At 43.5% G+C, this 18,997-nt stretch overlaps 1 protein-coding gene across 2 annotated transcripts in view; it reads right to left on the reverse strand.

Moving 5' to 3' along the window:
- KLHL6 (kelch like family member 6) overlaps window positions 1-18,572 on the reverse strand; it is a 59,987-nt gene extending 41,415 nt beyond the window's left edge. For both annotated transcript variants that reach the window (XR_014824433.1, XM_021069900.2), the window contains exon 1: window positions 18,240-18,572. Coding sequence is in view for 1 of the 2 variants with exons in the window: in XM_021069900.2 (XP_020925559.2) it covers window positions 18,240-18,532 (293 nt within the window). In the remaining variant the exon portion in view is untranslated. The remainder of the gene's footprint in view (window positions 1-18,239) is intronic.
- Between the last annotated feature and the right edge of the window lie 425 nt (window positions 18,573-18,997).

Raw genomic sequence — 18,997 nt, forward strand, 5'->3', positions numbered from 1 at the left:
CCACTAGAAGGTGAGCTGAGTGAGGGCAGGGACTGTATCGTGCTCAATGCCATATACCCAGGGCTAGAACTGTGCTTGGAACTTAGTAGGGACTCAGTAAATATTTGGGGAGAGAACAAATGAATGAATGAGAGAACTTCTGCTACTAGCCCCTGTATATTTGCTTTTGACAGGAATCTGCACCCGCAAGTATTATCAAACACTCTCTGAAGGATGAGGCCGAAGAGCCTGCCCTTAGAGAACTCTCATCACACCAAGTCCAGGGTCTGGAGCTTAAAGAGGGCACACCCATACCAGAGCTCTCCACTCACAGCTACAACCAGTTCTTGATGCTCCTACAGTTTCTAAATATCAACCACTCAGAAATCTTCAACAACCCCAACTTTGCTATGGCTCACTCTCTCCCCAGGCCTCTATACCTGCCTCTGAAGTTCCCGTCTCCTGAACCTCTAACCCCAATCACAGTCCTATGAACCAATATCCACATCCACCACTCCCACTTTCTCATTCTTAGCTCAGCTCCACCCATGCTGCCCCCTGCTCTGTTCATCCCCTAATCCCTTTACCACCCTGTTTATACCAGGAACTAACTCCTCTGCATCAGTGAGATATTCTGGGTTGGAAGGGCTCTAACATTTGTTGCAAACTGAGTTAAATTCTACTTAAGAATATGTGTTAATATGTATGTAGTTAGCCAAAAATATTTTAAAATTAATAATCATGTGCTGCTCAATGGACATTATATTGTTAAGAAAGGATTACTGGATATAAACGCAATGTGGCCAGTCAAAGGGGTTCCCACTGCAAAGAAAGCAGGGAATAAGCAGATGCAAAGGTGTCCTAGTGTGGGATGACATCATCCCGGTGCCTCTAAGCTGAAAGCAACAAACCTTCCTCTTGCAATTTCCTAACCAAAAGAAGTATAGAGACAGTTGGCTCAGCCCGGTTTCTGACCTCAAGCTGTTCCCTAAGCCCTACCTTGTAGACCCTGTCCCAACACATGAGTCCTGCCCACATCCCTGGCCTGCAGACACTCCAGCCTCGAGGACAGTAGGTCTCAAAATATATTCCATGGATAGCTTACATCAGAATTCCTGGGGTGTTTGTTAAGAGTGCATAATTCTGAACCCCACCCACCCCCAGACCTACTGCATCAAAATCTCTGCCAGTGGGGCTGGGAATATGAATTTTATTAGGCTCCCCTGGCGCCACTCATAATTGTTTTACAAACCTAAGTTTAAGAACAAGTGCCCTAGAGAGAGCTCACTTCACTTTCCAACACAGCTCCCCTTGGCTCACCTTGGGAAGGGGAAGACTGGACAAAGGTCCAGGTCAAGGAAATAAATTGGCTGTGGTTCTGGGACAGACATGCCCTTGAAAGTCTCCCCTCCGTGTAGATTCTCCTTTTCATCTTCTGAGATCCAGCCTTCCTAGAATTCCATGAGGCCCATGGTTGCCCCCAAATGAGGGAGTTCTCCCCCTCTGCTTCCCAACCTGGTGGGAGTTCAGATGGGAGCAGGCCTTGTCCTGGCCTCTTAAGTCTTTCTCTAGCTTAGCTGTTTAGGCAGGGCCCCTGCAGTGTATATTCAAGTAACACATTTCATTAGAGCTAGGAGCTCTGAAACAGGATGTGGTGCCAAAGCCCTGTTAGTAAACAATGTGCAATTCCCTATTCTTATCTGCTGTGCACATGTAAATCTCATATACTGGAGGGGTAGCTTCAGAGAAGGATTTGGTGGTTCATGACCATCTCTCTTTCTACTCCAGAGACATGCTATGAGCACTTTACCATCCCTCTCCAGGGCCTGGAGTCAGCTCCCTGAATTCCCAGCTGCTGAGTATTTGCTCCAAACTGACAGGACTGAAACCACAGACCTGCCCCTACTTGACTCTAAACATCACCATATCTCCAAAGATCTGCCCCTACCAAGCTCCTAGCCCAAGTTCAGCACTCCTCAGCATACTGCATCTTTGGCAGGTATGCTGCCACCTCTAAATCCTTCTGGGATTGGTACAAAAGAATCTTTTTACCTTGATGGAGAATCGTGATGGAAAAAGTTGGAAATGAAGATCTATGCAGTTGTTATATATTCACTAATTATACGGTATAATTTTTACCAGTTTTGTAAATACAGGATTTGCTATTTCTCTTGACTCTCTCGATCATTTGAAGAAGAAGAGTATTAAAGTATTTTCTAGATCTCAAAAAAGGGGGGGAGGGCAGAAATGCCAGCCATGTTTCTACAAAATCAGAGTCCCTCTCAGCCCTACTGGATCATTGCTGAGGTGTCCACCTGTCCATGGATGGCCTCAGCCCATCCAAATTTGTGATAGAAAGAAGGGTTTGTTCTGTCCTGAAAGGTCAGGCAGACATCAATCACAGCAAATGCTTGTGGCCAGGATTCAGCAGTGATTCAAGCATAAAGATATAATGGGAGATTCTCATTTTGCCTGCCCAACATCATCCCTAATCATTTTAGTAGGAGTACCCAGATTTTCCTCTGGGGAACTATCCCTCCTCCAATACCAGTCTGGGTGTTTAGACGGACTAGTCCCACCTCTTAAGTCAAGGTGAGCATGGTCTATTACTGTTCCTAAGCCACAATGATTGGGTCACAGATGGGCACTGGAAGAAGCCAGTCCAATGGAAACCAATTCCAGAATTTTCTCCAAAACTGCTGGGAAAGAGCTCTCTTCCCACATGGGGTTGCGGAGCTGAGAGAAATAAAAGTTCAGAGCTGCTAGAGACCTTTTGTTTCCATGTATGAAGAACCCCTGCCCTCCCAAGAGAAACCAACACAAAGAACAGCAGAGACAAGAGACAGCAAGTAAATCTGAGCCCTGATGTATGATTTGAGCACAATAATCCAACTAACCCTGAAACCAGTATCTGAGGACTTTAAAATTATGCAAAGCAAGTAAGTTTAAAAATATATATATGTTTAACCAGTTTGAACTGAGTATCTGCTGTTTGCAACCCAGAGTCTTGATTGACACAATCGGACAAGAAAAATCCTGAATAACAAATGGGACCAAATTACTAAAGAAGATTGTATAGAGTGCCCAGGAAAAAAAAAATATTAAAGTACTCTCAACACTGCTGTACAAGGCCCTTTACAGTCTGATCTGTGCACCCCTTCCCCATCCCATGATGCAGCTAACACTTTCCAATGCGTGCCTCTGTTTACATTAACACCCTTGAACTCCAGACCGGATTCTCTATGTACACTCTATAGGACTTATTTTTAATGTGTTTTTTTTCCTCTATTTCGTTCATAAGGATCTGAAAGGCAAGGGTTGCATTTTATTTCTCTCTCAATCCTTATTTACAGGTCCATAGTAGACACTTTGTATTTGTTGGCTGGCTGGATGGATGAAAAAGAAGCTACACATGTAGCTCAGTGGTTCCTATAGGACAAGTGGATTTGCCTAGTCTATCCATAGTCTCCAAAACCTCGTTTCTCCTCTAACAACCATGAGAATAAATAACAATGACCTCCGAGACTGACTGACCCGGAGCAAAGAATATGTGTGTGAAGAAATACATGATCCAGTGATTCTCCATATTGGAACCCCAGGCCCATGGTGTTTATCGTATGACTTCCTGAGATTTTACATTACAAAACCTGGTGGTTGTACTTCACCCTAATTTGTTTTTGCACAGCTCCCACCTCCTTATGTGAAGGTGAAACCCAGCTTCTCCTAACAAAACACCACTTCCCTCCCAACCCTCTTTGGTGGGAGGTCTGCTCTAATTCTCACTTCCCTTGGGCTGGGAGCAGAGTCAGCATTTCTCCCCTGCCACATCCTGACTAAGCTGTTGCCCTGGAGGTTCCTCATCATCCTCTTTTCCCAAATGTTTCCCATCGCAGACCCCAAGGACCCCATACTGGTTTCCTTATGGTCTCTATGTCATTATCCAGAAGTCAAGGATCAGCATCAGCTTAGAGATTTTTCTGAGCACTCCCTGGCTGTGACCACTTGGAAACATGCAAACGGGTCCCAATTCTCACCCCCAAGGTATTCAAATGTCCAGGCTTTCCTAGTCCTAAAAGTTATCCCTGTTGTGTACGGCAAAGATGATCAGGTGTGTGTTCCAGACTCTCCACCAACAGCTGCCACAGAGGAATCTGGGTTGCCAGGCCTGCTCCTGGGGCTTTTATGATACAGAATCCAGAGGAAAAGGGAGGAAGACAGGGGATCTTTCATCTGGTGATGGACAGGACTTTCGAATCAGGAGATGAAGGAAAAGTTACCAGAGGGTGGGTTGCCCTCAGGGCTACCTGGATGGGGCAAGAGTCAGGGCTAACATCCAGCTGCACTCACCACATCCTGAGCCCTGATGCTTGTAGTAACAGTCTCCAGGGAAAGGGGCACCTATTTTAAATTGGTCCTCCCAGACAGAACTTTTAAAAACTCATAAAGTTATCCTTAAATCCAGCAGTGATCAGAGACCTAGGTAAGAGGGAAGAACAGATTTTTAATAGCTATGGTGTGGGTGTCCCTCAAGGTGTTCAAAAAAATACGAATTCAGAATTTGAGTCACTTTGAAATTTCTTGTTCTGTTTCTGGGCTCTGCTCTACCAAGGGCAGCATGGGTGGGTGGAATATTGATAAAGTTACACTGCCTTCTCTCTCTAGTCTTGAAGCTTAGAGAAGTATGTGTGTCTTCCAGTCCTCCAGTTCTGCATTCTTCCTCCCCTTCTCACCAGCCAGCCCCGCCCCCCTCCTTGGGGCTCTCTGTCGTCAGGCTGAGGGCCCTCAGAGAGGGCTCAGAATGTCACTTTAGACTGTCTCCCCATCCCCACTGCCTCAGCCTTAATTCCAATCTCATCTCCTCTATTTGTAATTTCTGCAACCACCTGAGGGGCTCCCTAGATTATGGGGCTTCCTCACCACAGCCCAAAGGGTTATTTTAACAGTGATCTCATATTACTTTCCTGATTAAAAACTCTTCCCTGGAGTTCCTGTCGTGGCGCAGTGGTTAACAAATCTGACTAGGAACCATGAGGTTGCGGGTTTGATCCCTGGCCTTGCTCAGTGGGTTAAGGATCCAGCGTTGCCGTGAGCTGTGGTGTAGGTCGCAGATGCTTGGATCTGGTGTTGCTGTAGCTGTGGTGTAGGCTGGTGGCTACCGCTCCGATTAGACCCCTAGCCTGGGAGCCTCCATATGCCGCAGGAGCAGCCCTAGAAAAGGCAAAAAGACAAAAATAAAAATTAAAAAAAATAAAAATAAAAACTCTTCCCTGGCTTCCCACTGCCTATAAGATACATTTTCAAACTCTCCATCCTAACCCAACAAAGCCTTTCAGGCTACCCTGCCCATCTCTCAGTCTTACTGGCCCATGCATGTCCTTCACTCCAATCTTAATCTTCTACCTGTGGTCCCCATACTGCTACTACTGCTACTTTCCCAGTAGTGTTTTCTTTGGCTCTGGAATGTCACTCCCTTTCTTGCCTTCACTTGGTCCCTTTGGGCCAATGCCTTTAAAACTTCACCTTTTAAAATTTTGCTGAGGGAGTTTCTGTTGTAACTCAACAGGTTAAGAACCTGACAGAGTGTCCCTGAAGATGTGGGTTCCATTCCTGGTCTCATTCACTGGGTTAAGGATTCGGCTGCAGCATAGTCTGCAGACTCGGCTGGGATCTGGTGGTATGTGGCTGTGGAGTAGATGGGCAACTTCAGCCCAGATTTGACCCATACACCAGGAACTTCCATATGCTGAACATGTGGCCATAAAAAGAAAAAATAATAGCAATTTAAAAAATTCTGCTCAGCTAACTCTTCCAGGAAGCCTGCTCTGACTGCTTTTTCTCCAGCCTGATTCTGTCACCAGCAAATCCCACTGAGGTGCTGGTTAAAAATAAGACGGAATTTAGGTGATTAGGTCTAACCTCTTCTTTTGTACTCAGTTTAGTCTCCCTTGCCTGTAGGGGGGCTGTGTGAAGAGGCCTTGTGCCTGAAGCACTTCACTCCACACCTCAGCTCCAGACCTTGGGCAGAATTGCTCTGCAAGACGCGGCAATTCATCGCGGAAGCAGCGCGCTGAGACGCTACGCATGCGCCGTGAACAGGCACGTGAATAGAGCAACTGCACCAGCTTCGTGAGAACTCCACGCTGTCCCTGCGGAGAAGAACCCCGCAAAGCACTCCACCCATAGTCTGACCGCCTGACCCCAGAGCATGGACTCTAGAACGGGAACTTTTGATTCTTCATTCTTAAATCAGAGTAAAGCTTTCCTTTGCTTCGGTGTAAGCAACACCCAGCAGGAGGACCCTTTTTGGGGCAAGGCTGGAAAGGGTCAGTAACGATTTTACACCCCTTCCATAAGCAGAGCTCCATCCCAGCCCTAATTGCCCTGTACTGCAACATTGCCTTACCTGTCTCTCTCTTCTAATTTATTGGGATTTTGAAATCAAGTGGGCACTATAACTCATCCATCTTTGTACATTTGGTGCCTGGCATAGAATAGGCACTTGATAAATTTGTGTCAATTGAATGAACATATGAATGGAAAGATGGATGGAATTTCACTAAGCCCACTCAACACCACAGTAATGAAAGCTTAAAACTTTGTGCCCCCCCCCCCAGATATTTGGACTTTAAGAGTGGTTATATAATCCTATTCTCCTCAATTTAAAAACGCACAGATCACTGGTGGTAAACAGAATGTTTGGGAGGAGTGCAGGTTTTCACAGCAGTTACTAAGAATTGTCTCCCCTTCTTTCTCCAGGGCCATCTGTAAAGGAGACAGACATTGTCTGCCAACCCAGCCTGCTATCCTGAGCTTTAAGGATACTGCCAGTCATCTGAGAACTTTCCTAAATTTCCCAATCTTCATTCTCTTTGTCCAGTGTCTTTTGTGTGCTGTGTCCACCAACCTCACCTTCCTGGAATTACTCAAGAGGCATCTGCCCCTCCCTTAATTCCCCCAACACCAAAATTCCCTTGATACCCAGCCCCCTACAAGCCTTACTCTACATGACACATGATCTCTTGAATACCAGTCTGTTCTTACTTGGCCCTGGACCTGAGTCATTATATGCAAAGCTGCTGGTGGATAATTTTTGTAGATCCTTCACTATCTCCTCAAAAAAAGGTAAGATGCAACTTTTGGTTTGATTGTGTTTTAAAGTCATAACAGTATCAGCACTCCTGCAATTATTGTGGCCTTGAAGCTTTCCACGAAAGTTACATGTAGTAAAAGAATTCTTACACTAGAAGAAGACACATAGGTTAGCTAAATGATATTATTTCATAGCAAGGGAGATTTATCTTTATACAGAAATGGCATCTCCACACATGCCATGTAATGAGAATTTTCTGTACCATAATATTCAGTCAATTCTTCAAAACAAAGAGAAAGGGGAGTTCCCGTCATGGCACAGTGGAAATGAATCCGACTAGGAACCATGAGGTTGCGGATTCAATCCCTAGCCTCACTCAGTGGGTTAAGGATCAAGCATTGCTGTGAGCTGTGGTGTAGGTTGTGGATGTGGCTTGGATCCTGCATTGCTGTGGCTGTGGTGTGGGTCAGCAACTGTAGCTCCAATTTGACTCCTAGCTTGGGAACCCCTATATGCTGCAGGTGCAGCCCTAAAAAGCAAAAAAGAAAGAAAGAAAAAGGAAAACGATAAATATCAAGTTCAGTAATTGAAGGTTGTATTTTTTAAAGTTGACTATTTCCTCCTTATATTTAGATAACACTTATAAACCTTTGAAACATAAATCCCCGTGATTTTAAATAAAGGTTAACAATAACATAAACATTTAAAAACAATTCATGATCACATTTTCCCATTCAGTGATATGTATTTTCTGTATAATGGTTTCTGTAGTTCTTTTCATAGGCCTGTGTGTTTTATAATATTTACAACCAAACTTTTATGTTATGCTTTTTCATGTGACATTTTGTCTTTCAACATTGAAATTTCCAATTTTTATATCATGTTAACAATTGCTATTTTAAATGATTATGTAATATTTCACATTATCTATCTTAATTTGCTAGTTTCTACTATTGGACACTTAGCTTTGAATTTATTATATTTTGGAAATATATATGTATATTATAGATAACATTGTATTGAGCAACTTTGTGTTTATAGATATTTATTTTATTAGTATCGAATTACTTTCTCATAATTAAATCCCCCCAGGTAGTATAAACATTAAAGCTTATGAACATCTTTCTGGTTTTTACTGTATAGCAACACTGTTGCTTTCTAAAGTGTTTATATAACATGATCATATGACATCCAAAAAGGAAAAAGAAATGGCTTCTCCAAAAGAACTTGAGATGGCTTATGCTAAAGCAACAAAAATGCTATAAAATACAAATAGTAACAACAAAAAATAAGAAGATAAAAAATAAGTCAGAGGAGAATGTCTCTGAAGGCTAAGGAAAGCTGATGCACTGAGCTTCCTGAGAGCCAAAGCAAATACAGAAGTATAACAAGTTGGCTGATTTTTTAAAAACAATAGGATGTGTTATCCTTTAATGGAAATTTATTTTTCCTTTTTTCTGGTATTTCCCCCCGCTTCTGGAAAATGCTCTTCTCCTTACTCAGGTCCTACTCAGATCATGTGGTTCAAGTGGAAGCTGTCACCTATTTACCTCTCTCTCTCTCTCTCTCTCTCTCTCTCTCTCTCTCAGACACACACACACACACACACACACATACACACCCCTCCAGCAGTGTTCTCATGAGCTAAGCTGACAGAAATTGCTCTAGGATTGCATAATTGAATGAACCTGGGCCAGTCTTTCCTGGGGCCTTTCAAACTGAAGTCAGCCCTACAGTTTCTTTCTGGAACAAAAGCTGGGGAAAGTGAGTCTCAACACTGCCAGCTGGCAAATTCCCCATCGTGAGGCAGAAGTGCACTTGAGCAATCCCCACCTGAGAGAGAAGCTGAGTGAGGGTGAGAAGAAATCTCCCTGCCTGCATTCAGGGCCTTTGTTCCTCTTCCTCCTGGGCTCTGCTACATCCCGGCCCTTTCTATGCCTTGGTTATGTGGCTAAATACCTTCCTCTTTTGCCTAAACTGGTTTGACTTTGAGTTCCTAATCCCTTGCAACCAAAAGAATGCTGACTAATATAGGAACATTGAGCAATGGAATGGATGGTGAGCTCCAAGGCGGTTTTACCAAAACCACAAATGTTCTACATCTGGCCATCTTAAGAGATTGTTTGATGTTTACTATACTAGAATCTAGTTCTGTAAAGGCATTTTCATAGAGGGACAGTTACATACCCATGTACTGATGCAGGGATAAAGCTCAGAACTTGAGATGTAAATGATGAAAGGATTTTTCAGTTGTGTTTAAGCTGAATACTGCATGGACTATTATTCAAAACTAGAGGAGAGTATTTTTTCTATTCTTGACTGAAAGAAGATCCACATGCCCTAGACATCAGGGTAGAGATGACATCAATGACATTTTATCAAAAATTCAAAGGACCTGATTGCACTTCTGCCTTAGGGTAGTAACCCCTGTCTAGCATCTTCCAATCCTAAGAAAGGTCTGTGGGAGTCACTATGTAGGCATAGCACACCTGTGTCCAGATGGTCACATGAGTGACCTATCAAATCCACACCCTTCTGAAGCAGTTTGGATTTTGTAAATGCTCCTTACAATTGCTCCTATGGTGACCACACTTTATCATCCTTCCCTTTTCTAAAGTTATGCAATAGCCGTCCAACCCTTTGAGGACTTCCTGCTCTGACCAGGATGCCACTTAATCAGTGGCAGAACCTGAAGGAGGAATATCAATATTTTATTCAGGTCAAACATTTACAGGGTGTCTGCTGAATGCCAGGCATTATGGTGATACCAAGGCCTTCTTGGAGTTCACACTTCCAACCTGATTATGGCCCATACATGATGGATGATGCCTTCCAGTCATATATGCTCACAGGTATTCCCAGGGCTACCCACAATTGGGAGGGAGAAAAAGAATGAAAGTGAAAGTAATTGTCCTCTTGCATTCTAGGGTCTTAGGATTCTGATCTCCGATGCATATGTGACAAGAGCCATGGAATTCCCTAATCCTTATGTAGTCTCTCATAACTTTAAGCCCAATCCTGTAGGCCTACCACATAGTAGCTGTATATAATGGACCTTTGTCATTTTTTGGTTGCCCAGCAGCTGAAACTATCCCTCAGTGTGGCAAATCTCCCTCTGAATGAGATGTAGTGTGTGGCAGAAGCCTCTTCCCTACCTAGAAGCTGGGAAGGCCCGATGCTCACTTTCCCAGCTTCTGTCACAGCTAATACCCTGTGTAACCCAGCCTTGGCCCATCAGATAAACCAACCCCGGACTATGAACTGGTTGCTGGTGATGCAAAGAGGCAGGGACAGAGAAGAACCTGTTCTGGAGGTGGCAGCAGCAGCCTCCATTTTCCCAAGGCGGCAGTGGCAGCAATGCCAGGGGCCACAGCTCTGCTAGCCCTGGCCTCGAGGGTCCTGTAGTAGCAGGACACTCCTCCCTCTGCAGGTTCTGGGTGGCTTTAGGTTGTGATTCTGGCCACTGCCTGACTTCTCTTGCTTCTGTCTGTTTTCTGAGTTTGGTACTCCAGCCTTCAGAAGGATTCTGCTACCCATATAAATCCAGTTGATTTCTGTTCCTTGGAACTAGGAAATCTGACATATTACCATGCATAAAATGTTTAGGCAAATAAAGTCATAAATGAATCCATTTTATCATGTGTATTTCACAACTCACCACAATAGGTGGACACAAGTCATTAGCTTCACTGCACTGTTGAGAATGGTGTTGAGCCTCAGAGGTCAAACAATTCCTCCAACATTTACACAGTTGAGCAGGGGCAGAATCTGCACTCAAAACTCAGTGAGAACTTTAAGATAGTGTTCTTTCCATGGTATCAACAGTTATTGCTTCTAGCCCCAGTGATGGCCTATAGGTTCTGGAGGCCCTATACCTTCAAAGCATACTGTCCCCTCACCTCACATGCTGACCTGCCTCCTTATTTCTTCTTTAGCGCTTTGACCCAGAGCAGTGCCCTAAGGCCCTACCAGCATCTGTCATCTCAGCCCCCAGACACAAATTGGGTGAATGTTCCTACTGTATCCTGCCTGTGCATGTGTGTGCCTGCACACAAAGGCAATAAATTTTTACATCTTCTCATTTTCAGCATATGTAAGACCCCACTAGTTCACGGAGGGAAGAGGGAGTTGATCTTACACAGGAAATGTCCTAACAGCCATATTTCTGCCCAGTGGAGAGGTCGGTTTTCAGACCATTCTTCCTAGCAAAGTGAATTCCCTGGAAGGTGAAACGGAGACAGTGATATCTACTTGCTGTAATTTAATTATCAATATTGTGAGGATTAAATGAAATGAAAAAGAATCCAACAACATTCCTGGCATGGCATAAATGCTCAAAAACTGTTAACCTTTCTATATTTTAAACTGCAAAAAGTACTTACCTCGAGGGTGTTTATTACCACATACTTTATAAAAACAAAATTTTGGAAGCAACCTATATTCACAATGAAAAATTTTCATATTATGCATCTGTTACAAATGGTAGCTAAATAAATAAATAGTTAAGAGAACTGTGGAGCACTATGGGGGAAAGAAAATAAGAAAAAGCAGTGCAGGAGTTCCTGCTGTGGCTCAGCAGGTTAAGAATCTGACTAGTAACCATAAGGATGCGGGTTCTATCCCTGGCCTCATTCAGTGGGTTAAAGGATCCAGCATTGCTGTTAGAAGCTGACTAGTATCCATAAGGATGCGGGTTCCATCCTTGGCCTCATTCAGTGGGTTAAAGGATCCAGCATTGCTGTGAACTATGATAAAGGTCACAGATGCGGCTTGGATCCCTTGTTGCTGTGGCTGTGGTGTAGGCCGGCAGCTATGGTTCTTATTTGACCCCTAGCCTGGGAACTTCCACAAGTCGTGGGTGCAGCCCTAAAAAGCCAAAAAAAAAAAAAAAAAAAAAAGCAGTGCAGGAGTTTCCTGGTGGCCTAGTGGTTAAGGACTCAGCACTCAGCATTGTCACTGCTGTGGCTTGAATTTCATCCCTGGCTCGGGGAACTTCTGCATGGTGCAAACAAGGCCAAAAAAAAAAGAAAAGAAAAGAAAAAAGAGCCGCAAAGTAAGGTGCTAATTATATGTAAACTGGAGTTCCCGTTGTGGCGCAGTGGTTAACGAATCTGACTAGGAACCATGAGGTTGCAGGTTCGATCCCTGCCCTTGCTCAGTGGGTTAAGGATTCGGCATTGCCGTGAGCTGTGGTGTAGGTCGCAGATGCGGCTCAGATCCCGCGTTGCTGTGGCTCTGGTGTAGGCTGGCAGCTACAGCTCCGATTCGACCCCTAGCCTGGGAACCTCCATATGCCGTGGGAGCAGCCCAAGAAATGACCAAAAAAAAAAAAAAATTATATGTAAATTATATCTACAAGTATATTAAAATATTCAGATGAAAAAAGTAGAACAACACCAAAATGAAAATTAACTCTATCAGGAAGTCCTGTGATCCCTTACACCAAAAACTTGAGCTATATGTGCTTTGGCTTTCAGAATTTGGGGCTATTACCAAATCCTGAATATTATATTGTACTAGATTAATCTAATACATTAACACGTCAACAGTGAATATATGAATAGTTATCCTAAGTGAAATAAATAAAGACACTAAGTAGCCTCCTCTCAGGAGTGGTCTCTCTACCAGATGATTGTGATTCTAGTTGGATTTGGCCATAATATAAATTATGAAAAACTTGTTCTCTTTTCTTTTTCTTTTTCTTTTTTTTTTTTCTTTCTAGGGCTGCACCCATGGCATTTGGAAGTTTCCAAGCTAGGGGTCGAATTGGAGCTGCAGCTGCTGGCCTACACCATAACCACAGCAATGCAGGATCCAAGCCACGTCTGCACAACTCACGGCAATGCCAGATCCTTAACCGGCTGAGTGAGGTCAGGGATCGAACCCATGTCTTCATGGACACTAGTTGGGTTCATTACTGCTGAGCCATAACGGGAATGCCTGAAAAACTTTTTCATTTTCGGCACTTTGGGGGATTTTGAAATTGCAGATAAGGGATTATAGATCTATAGTACTTAAATATTAACCACCGTCTTGATTCTGCCAAAAGGTATATTAAAAGGGTAGAATACAGAACCCATTGCTAGAAGTACAATCATCAGTTCATTTGAGCTCACCAGCAGTACCCATTGTGGCAGCAGCAGTCCTCCCTGCTTTTGCCATATTATAAATCCAGACCCAGATGGCTGTAACTCATTCTTGTTTATTCTATCCCTGCACTTGCTGGCTCCTTTCTAGATATCTTACATACCTAAGGAGGAAAAGTAAAGGATTACAACATCAAAACACGGTCAAAGAGTAGCCTCTTGCCACCTTTCTGCCATCCAGCAGTGGGTTAATATACAATAATTATTAATAGATTGTGTCCACAATACTCTTTCATTCCTGGCCTCATGCTTGATTTTGGTAGCTCACGGTCAAAGTCCCCTTTTCATAGCCTCAGGGTATCAGATGCAGAGACTGAGGTACTGAGGTACAAGTCAGAGGTCAAGTCCAGGTGAGGATTTCAGGCATTGACAGCAACAAAGGAGTGTGCTGCTGACAGCCTCAGCCTGGAAGCTTATATATTCATGGAGAAGGGGCAGTCATCAGGCCCTACATCACTGCTTCCTGCATCACCACTACTCCCCTCCCATTGCCAACCTTTGGAATCACAACGTGGTTGCCCTCACAGGTCAACATCATTTAGGGTTGTGCCGTATTCTGCAGTGAGTTGCTCCCCCGCAAATCGACAGAACCACTGGATTAAATGGAGATCATTTGGGAAGTGGGACTCGGCATGCAGGATGCCCAAGCCCTTCCAATGACTTTGATTCAGGGACTTGTTCAGAGGCATAACACAAACGGTAGCTTTTTTAGCAATCTTATAAAAGACACTGGTAGTCTTATATAATTTTTAAAACATTATAAATGTTAAATCTATGCTTCCCTGGATTTTTCCAAGCTTTATTCATTCTCACTCTTTTCTCAGCCTCAACTCTATGTGTTTTCCGAGCTTCCTCATTCCATTCCAATGTAGTTTCCCGCAAAGGGAACTACATTGTTTGAGTTACTCATATAGTCCCTATTTACAGCCACTGTGTTTACATATGCAGCTAGATAATAGCTGGACAGCAGGTTCACAGAAAATGTATAGGATAATGGAAGTGAACAAGATGCTGGGGGGACACGGAACTGGTAAGTTCTCTGATGCATTGGACCATGTGAAAGTTCATTGTGGAGAGGCTGTGAGCAAAAGGTACCCCCAAAACTAAGCAGATGGAAAAAAAGAGTGTATCATTAAGTTCGGGAAATACAAAAAGATATACAAGAAAGAAAATGTAGTCATAACACACAGTTTGGCTCAACAGGAAACAATGTTTTCATAGACATAATATAAACATTTAATACAAATGTATTAAAAATGTGATAGCATTATATATATTGAGAGATTATAAGGAAGGGAAACATATGATATAGGAGTTAGATATAAGTGCTAATTCCTTATCAGGCATACAAGAAATTAATAAATGATGTCTAACATTGTAAAATAAAGAAGGTGTTTATTTGAAAATAATGGGCTCTGGGACTTCCTGTCATGCCTCAGTGGTAACGAACCCGAATAGGATCCATGAGGTTGTAGGTTTGATCCCTGGCCTCGCTCAGTGCATTAAGGATCCAGCTTTGCCATGAGCTGTGGCGTAGGTTGCAGCCATGGCTTACATCCCACATTGCTGTGGCTGTGGTATATAGGCTGGCGGTTATAGCACCATTGCGACACCCCTAGCCTGGAAACTTCCATATGCTGCAGGTGCAGCCCTAAAAAGACAGAAAGAAAGGAAGAAAGAAAGAAAAAGAAAATAGTGTGGTCTCTGGTGAGCAAGACTGAAGGGTAGAGGAGGTAAAGAAGAATTTTTGGTTTTCATTATAAGCCTTTAGATACTGTTTGACTCTTTGTTAACTATTTACATGTAATACTTTGATTAAAAATAAAATTCTATTTTAAAAGATTACATGAAAATTTGAAAGGCTATGAAGAGATAGTTCACAGAAAAAGAACTGCAGATGACCCTTAAACATATGAAAAGATGTTTGACTTTATCAAAAGTAAGAGAGGTTCCCATTGTGGCTCAGGGGTAACAAACTCAACTAATATCCATAAGGATGAGAGTTCAATCCCTGGCCTCGCTTGATGGGTTAAGGACCCGGCGTTGCAGTGAGCTGTGATGTAGATCGCAGACACAGCTAAGATCTGGTGTTGCTGTGGCTGTGGTGTAGGCCAGCAGCTAGAGCTCTGATTCAACCCCTAGCCTGGGAACCTCCATATGCTGTGGGCGTGGCCATAAAAAAATAAAAGTAACAATAATGAGAGGAAGACAAATTAAAAGTAACTTGAAATACTGTTCCTCATCTATCAGATCAGGAAAAGCCCAAAAGTTAGATGCCCTCCTCTGTTGGAAAAGCTGTGGGGAGTCCAAAATCATTGAACCCCTATTAAGAAGAATCTGACAATATACACTAAGACTGCAGATCTCTTTGTCTCAGCAAACCCTCTTCTAGAAATGCACCCCCAAACACTCCTGCATTCATATGAAGTGACATATAAGATTATTCATTATAACATTGTTTGTAATAGCAAAACATTAATCCAAATAGAGGATTGTTTAAAAAACTATGGTTCAGTCACCTAGCGGAAAATATTTATGTTCTCAATGAATAAAGAAAAAAAGTCTACATAATTTTACAACCCGCCTCCAGGGCACAGAGGGCTGTGTCGGAAGCCTCTCAGACAGAACAGACTCTCTGCCCTTCCGAAGTCTGAGCATAAGAGGAACTTGCCTCCCAGCCTCTTTCAAAATCTTAGAAACAAAGCAAGACAGACAGAGGCAATGTCAGACTTAGTGTCAGCCCTAGGTCCTAATCCCACTTGGGCACTGTATTAACGGACACACTCTGGACTTCGCTTCCTCATCTGGAAAAGGGGAGACAATTCCCCACCTCGTAGGGTTGTTGTGAGGATTAAGTGGGACAGTGTGTGTGACAAAGTGGCGCAGGGCCTGGCCCAGTGCGGGCCCAGCAACAGAAGTTATTTTTAATAGGAGTACTGGAAAAAAGATTCCTGTCTCCAGGACGGTGTTCATTACAGGAGGACAGTCATCTTGGAAATACCAAGATAAGAATCAACAAAGAGTGGAAGGAATTTCCCTTCATGACCAGGCAGTTTGGGAAGAGAATATTCATCCATAGGCAGACACATGCCCCATGTGTCTGCCCCTAGCTTCTTGTTGTCCCACTACTGCTTCTGGGGCTGGCACACACTTTCCCTAAGTATCTGTATCAGCAGAGTTGGAAGGACCTGAGCCCAAGCACCTTCTGTTTAGGCTGAGTACTCCAGGACTAGAGAAACCAGTGACATACTCAAGAGCACACAGCCAACAGTCCTGTTTCACAGCCAGGCCGAGAAGCTGGTAAAGTTGCTAACTGGGCATGCATTTTATAACAGCAGTTTTCTAGTGACCCTAAACAGAATATACCTGAAACTGAGTGCTCAGGACATGAGCTAGGTTGACTCTGATTCATTTCTTTAGTTGGTTGGTTGGTTGCCCACACCCCCAGCATTCAGAAGTTCCCAGGCCAGGGATCAAACCTGAGCTATATCAGCAACTCTGCCAGATCCTTAACCTACTGTACCACTAGGGAACTCCTTTTTTTTTTTTCTTTTTTTAATTTTGATTCATTTCTGAAAGGGGTTGTGACCAGTATGAAAACATATGATCGATATTGGTGGGGTAAGTAATGTGTTTATCACATCAACCCAGATTTATGGCTGTGCCTATACTTTATCTTTTATATACTTTTTGTGGAACGAAGCCTCCAAATTAGGGGCAGTTTGCATTGCAATAAAAACAAAAGTTTCTAGAGTGCCCAATCCTTGCTCCAGCATTGACTACATATGAAATGTTGGGTTTCCACTTCCTCATCTGTAAAAGAGCATATCAGCCACCTTTACCATGCTGTTGCAAAAATAAAATCAGATAACTGTCTGGCACACAGTAGGCTCTACTTCCTCCAAACCCAGATATCCCCTTGTCTCATTTACATGTGGCACCTAGTCAGCCCCACAACATCTTCCTTACCCTGCTCTTTGAATTCCACAGATTTTCCCTTAAGCATCTCAAAAAAGTGAAAAAAAATTAACTACCTTCCATGATATTTACATAAGGAAATAGGTTTTAATCTCTTCGGCCAGAATCAAGAGTTAAGAAGTATCCTAATAAGAATTACAAGGGTATTTTTTTTCAAGTTCCCTGAAGACCTGCATCCATATTTCCCTTGTGAACTGGTTCCCACCATGTCTACATTGATCTGGGGAACACTGGATCCAGCCAAATTCACTGGGTTCCTGGTTCTGCAACATTCCTACCCCAAGCATTTGCTCAATACGTGGTTCTTAGCTGAACTAAGCAGAACGAGGTGAAGAATTTCAACAAAGACATTTTGAGCATCTACTAGATGCTAGACACTACGTGAAGCCTTTTCCCCCTCTCTTATTTAATTATCACAATGATCCTGAGAGATAAGCATCATTGTCCCCATCTTACAGATGTCAAAACAAAATTCAGAGCATTAAGTGACTTGCTTAAAGTCGCAGGATCGGGAAGGGGCAGAGTGGGATGGAGCCCAGATCTCTTGAGTTTCTTGTAACTAGTGGCCTCTCACTTGTAAAGCACTTTGTAACTGCTTCCCTCCCCACCCACTCCCTGTACACAAACAGAAACCCCCAATTTTCAGCAAGCCATTGGATAACTTTAAAAGAGTGGCCACATCCTTTTCTTACCTCTATTGGTGAACAAAGACAACATTATGTTTCCAACACACTAGTCAGATGAGGGGGAAAATCCCCATGATTTCAATAATTTTCCACCCTCTGGAACAAGGACCTATACCCAGAAGTTTCACCGTAATATATAAACATTACTTTTAAAAGATGAAAGCTCTCTTTTAATATGACTGAAATGCTAATCTCTAAGGTTTAGTAGCTTGCTTTTTTGTATCTCGAGTAGACTCACAAACCTAAATAAATATACAAACCATAAATGCAACAGCCAACTAGTTAGATTAAATTCTCATGTCAGTACAGATTTCCCTTCTGACTTGCACCCAGTTTGAGTCTGGTCCTAGGAGTGCTGACCTGAAATAGTTGCTGGCCGCGGCAAGCACCACGCGGTGGCAGGAGAATTCCTGAATGTCCACACACAAGATGACGTCTGTCAGAGCATTTTCCACGCGGAGGGTCTCCAGGCCATTCTGTAGAATTAAGGAAAGTCCAGTGTCGTCAAACTTTACCTTATCTCCATTTAAGATTTCTACCAGGTCTCCCCTTTTCTGGGGGGGGTCATCTGTAGAAGGTGCCAGGGGCCCTTCCAGACTCTTCTCTACCACGTCGCCCATGGTCCAGGTGCCCCTTTGTCCTGCCATCAACATCCAGACTGAAGGAGCACCCAAGTTTCAGGCAGGTCACATTGCAGAAGCTGGGCGGATTTCCTGTGCAGGGCCCTCCACTTATCACCAGCTGTCACACACACATAACAGGAAGTCTCACACTTTCTCATCCTGTTACTACAAACGCCAGTAACTTCTATTCTTCTTTCTGTAATCATCACAAGTTTAGAAATTACTTAGAAGGGTGTGTAGGAAGGGGCTCCAGAGAAAAGGAGTGGCTTCTAGGAGTCCGCTAAGTGTGCTGTGTGGCTATTTTAGTCCGCCTCCCCCCTCATATCCGTGAGCAGGAAGCCCCTGGTTCTGGTTATTGCATTTGTACTCCTGGTGCTTCTGCAACCAAAGGTGTTGGTGATGGGATGAGCAGGGCGCATTCTAAATCCTCCCCCTCCTTCCTCTCAGGAGTCGGAGACCCCACGATGAGCCCCCCCGCTGAGTCCCTTGGGCACC

Source organism: Sus scrofa, chromosome 13 (assembly GCF_054392235.1).
Source record: "Sus scrofa isolate SSC_HxYL_T2T_F1_AM1 chromosome 13, Sscrofa_HxYL_maternal_Yorkshire_Landrace_v2.0, whole genome shotgun sequence".
Lineage (NCBI taxonomy): Eukaryota > Metazoa > Chordata > Mammalia > Artiodactyla > Suidae > Sus > Sus scrofa.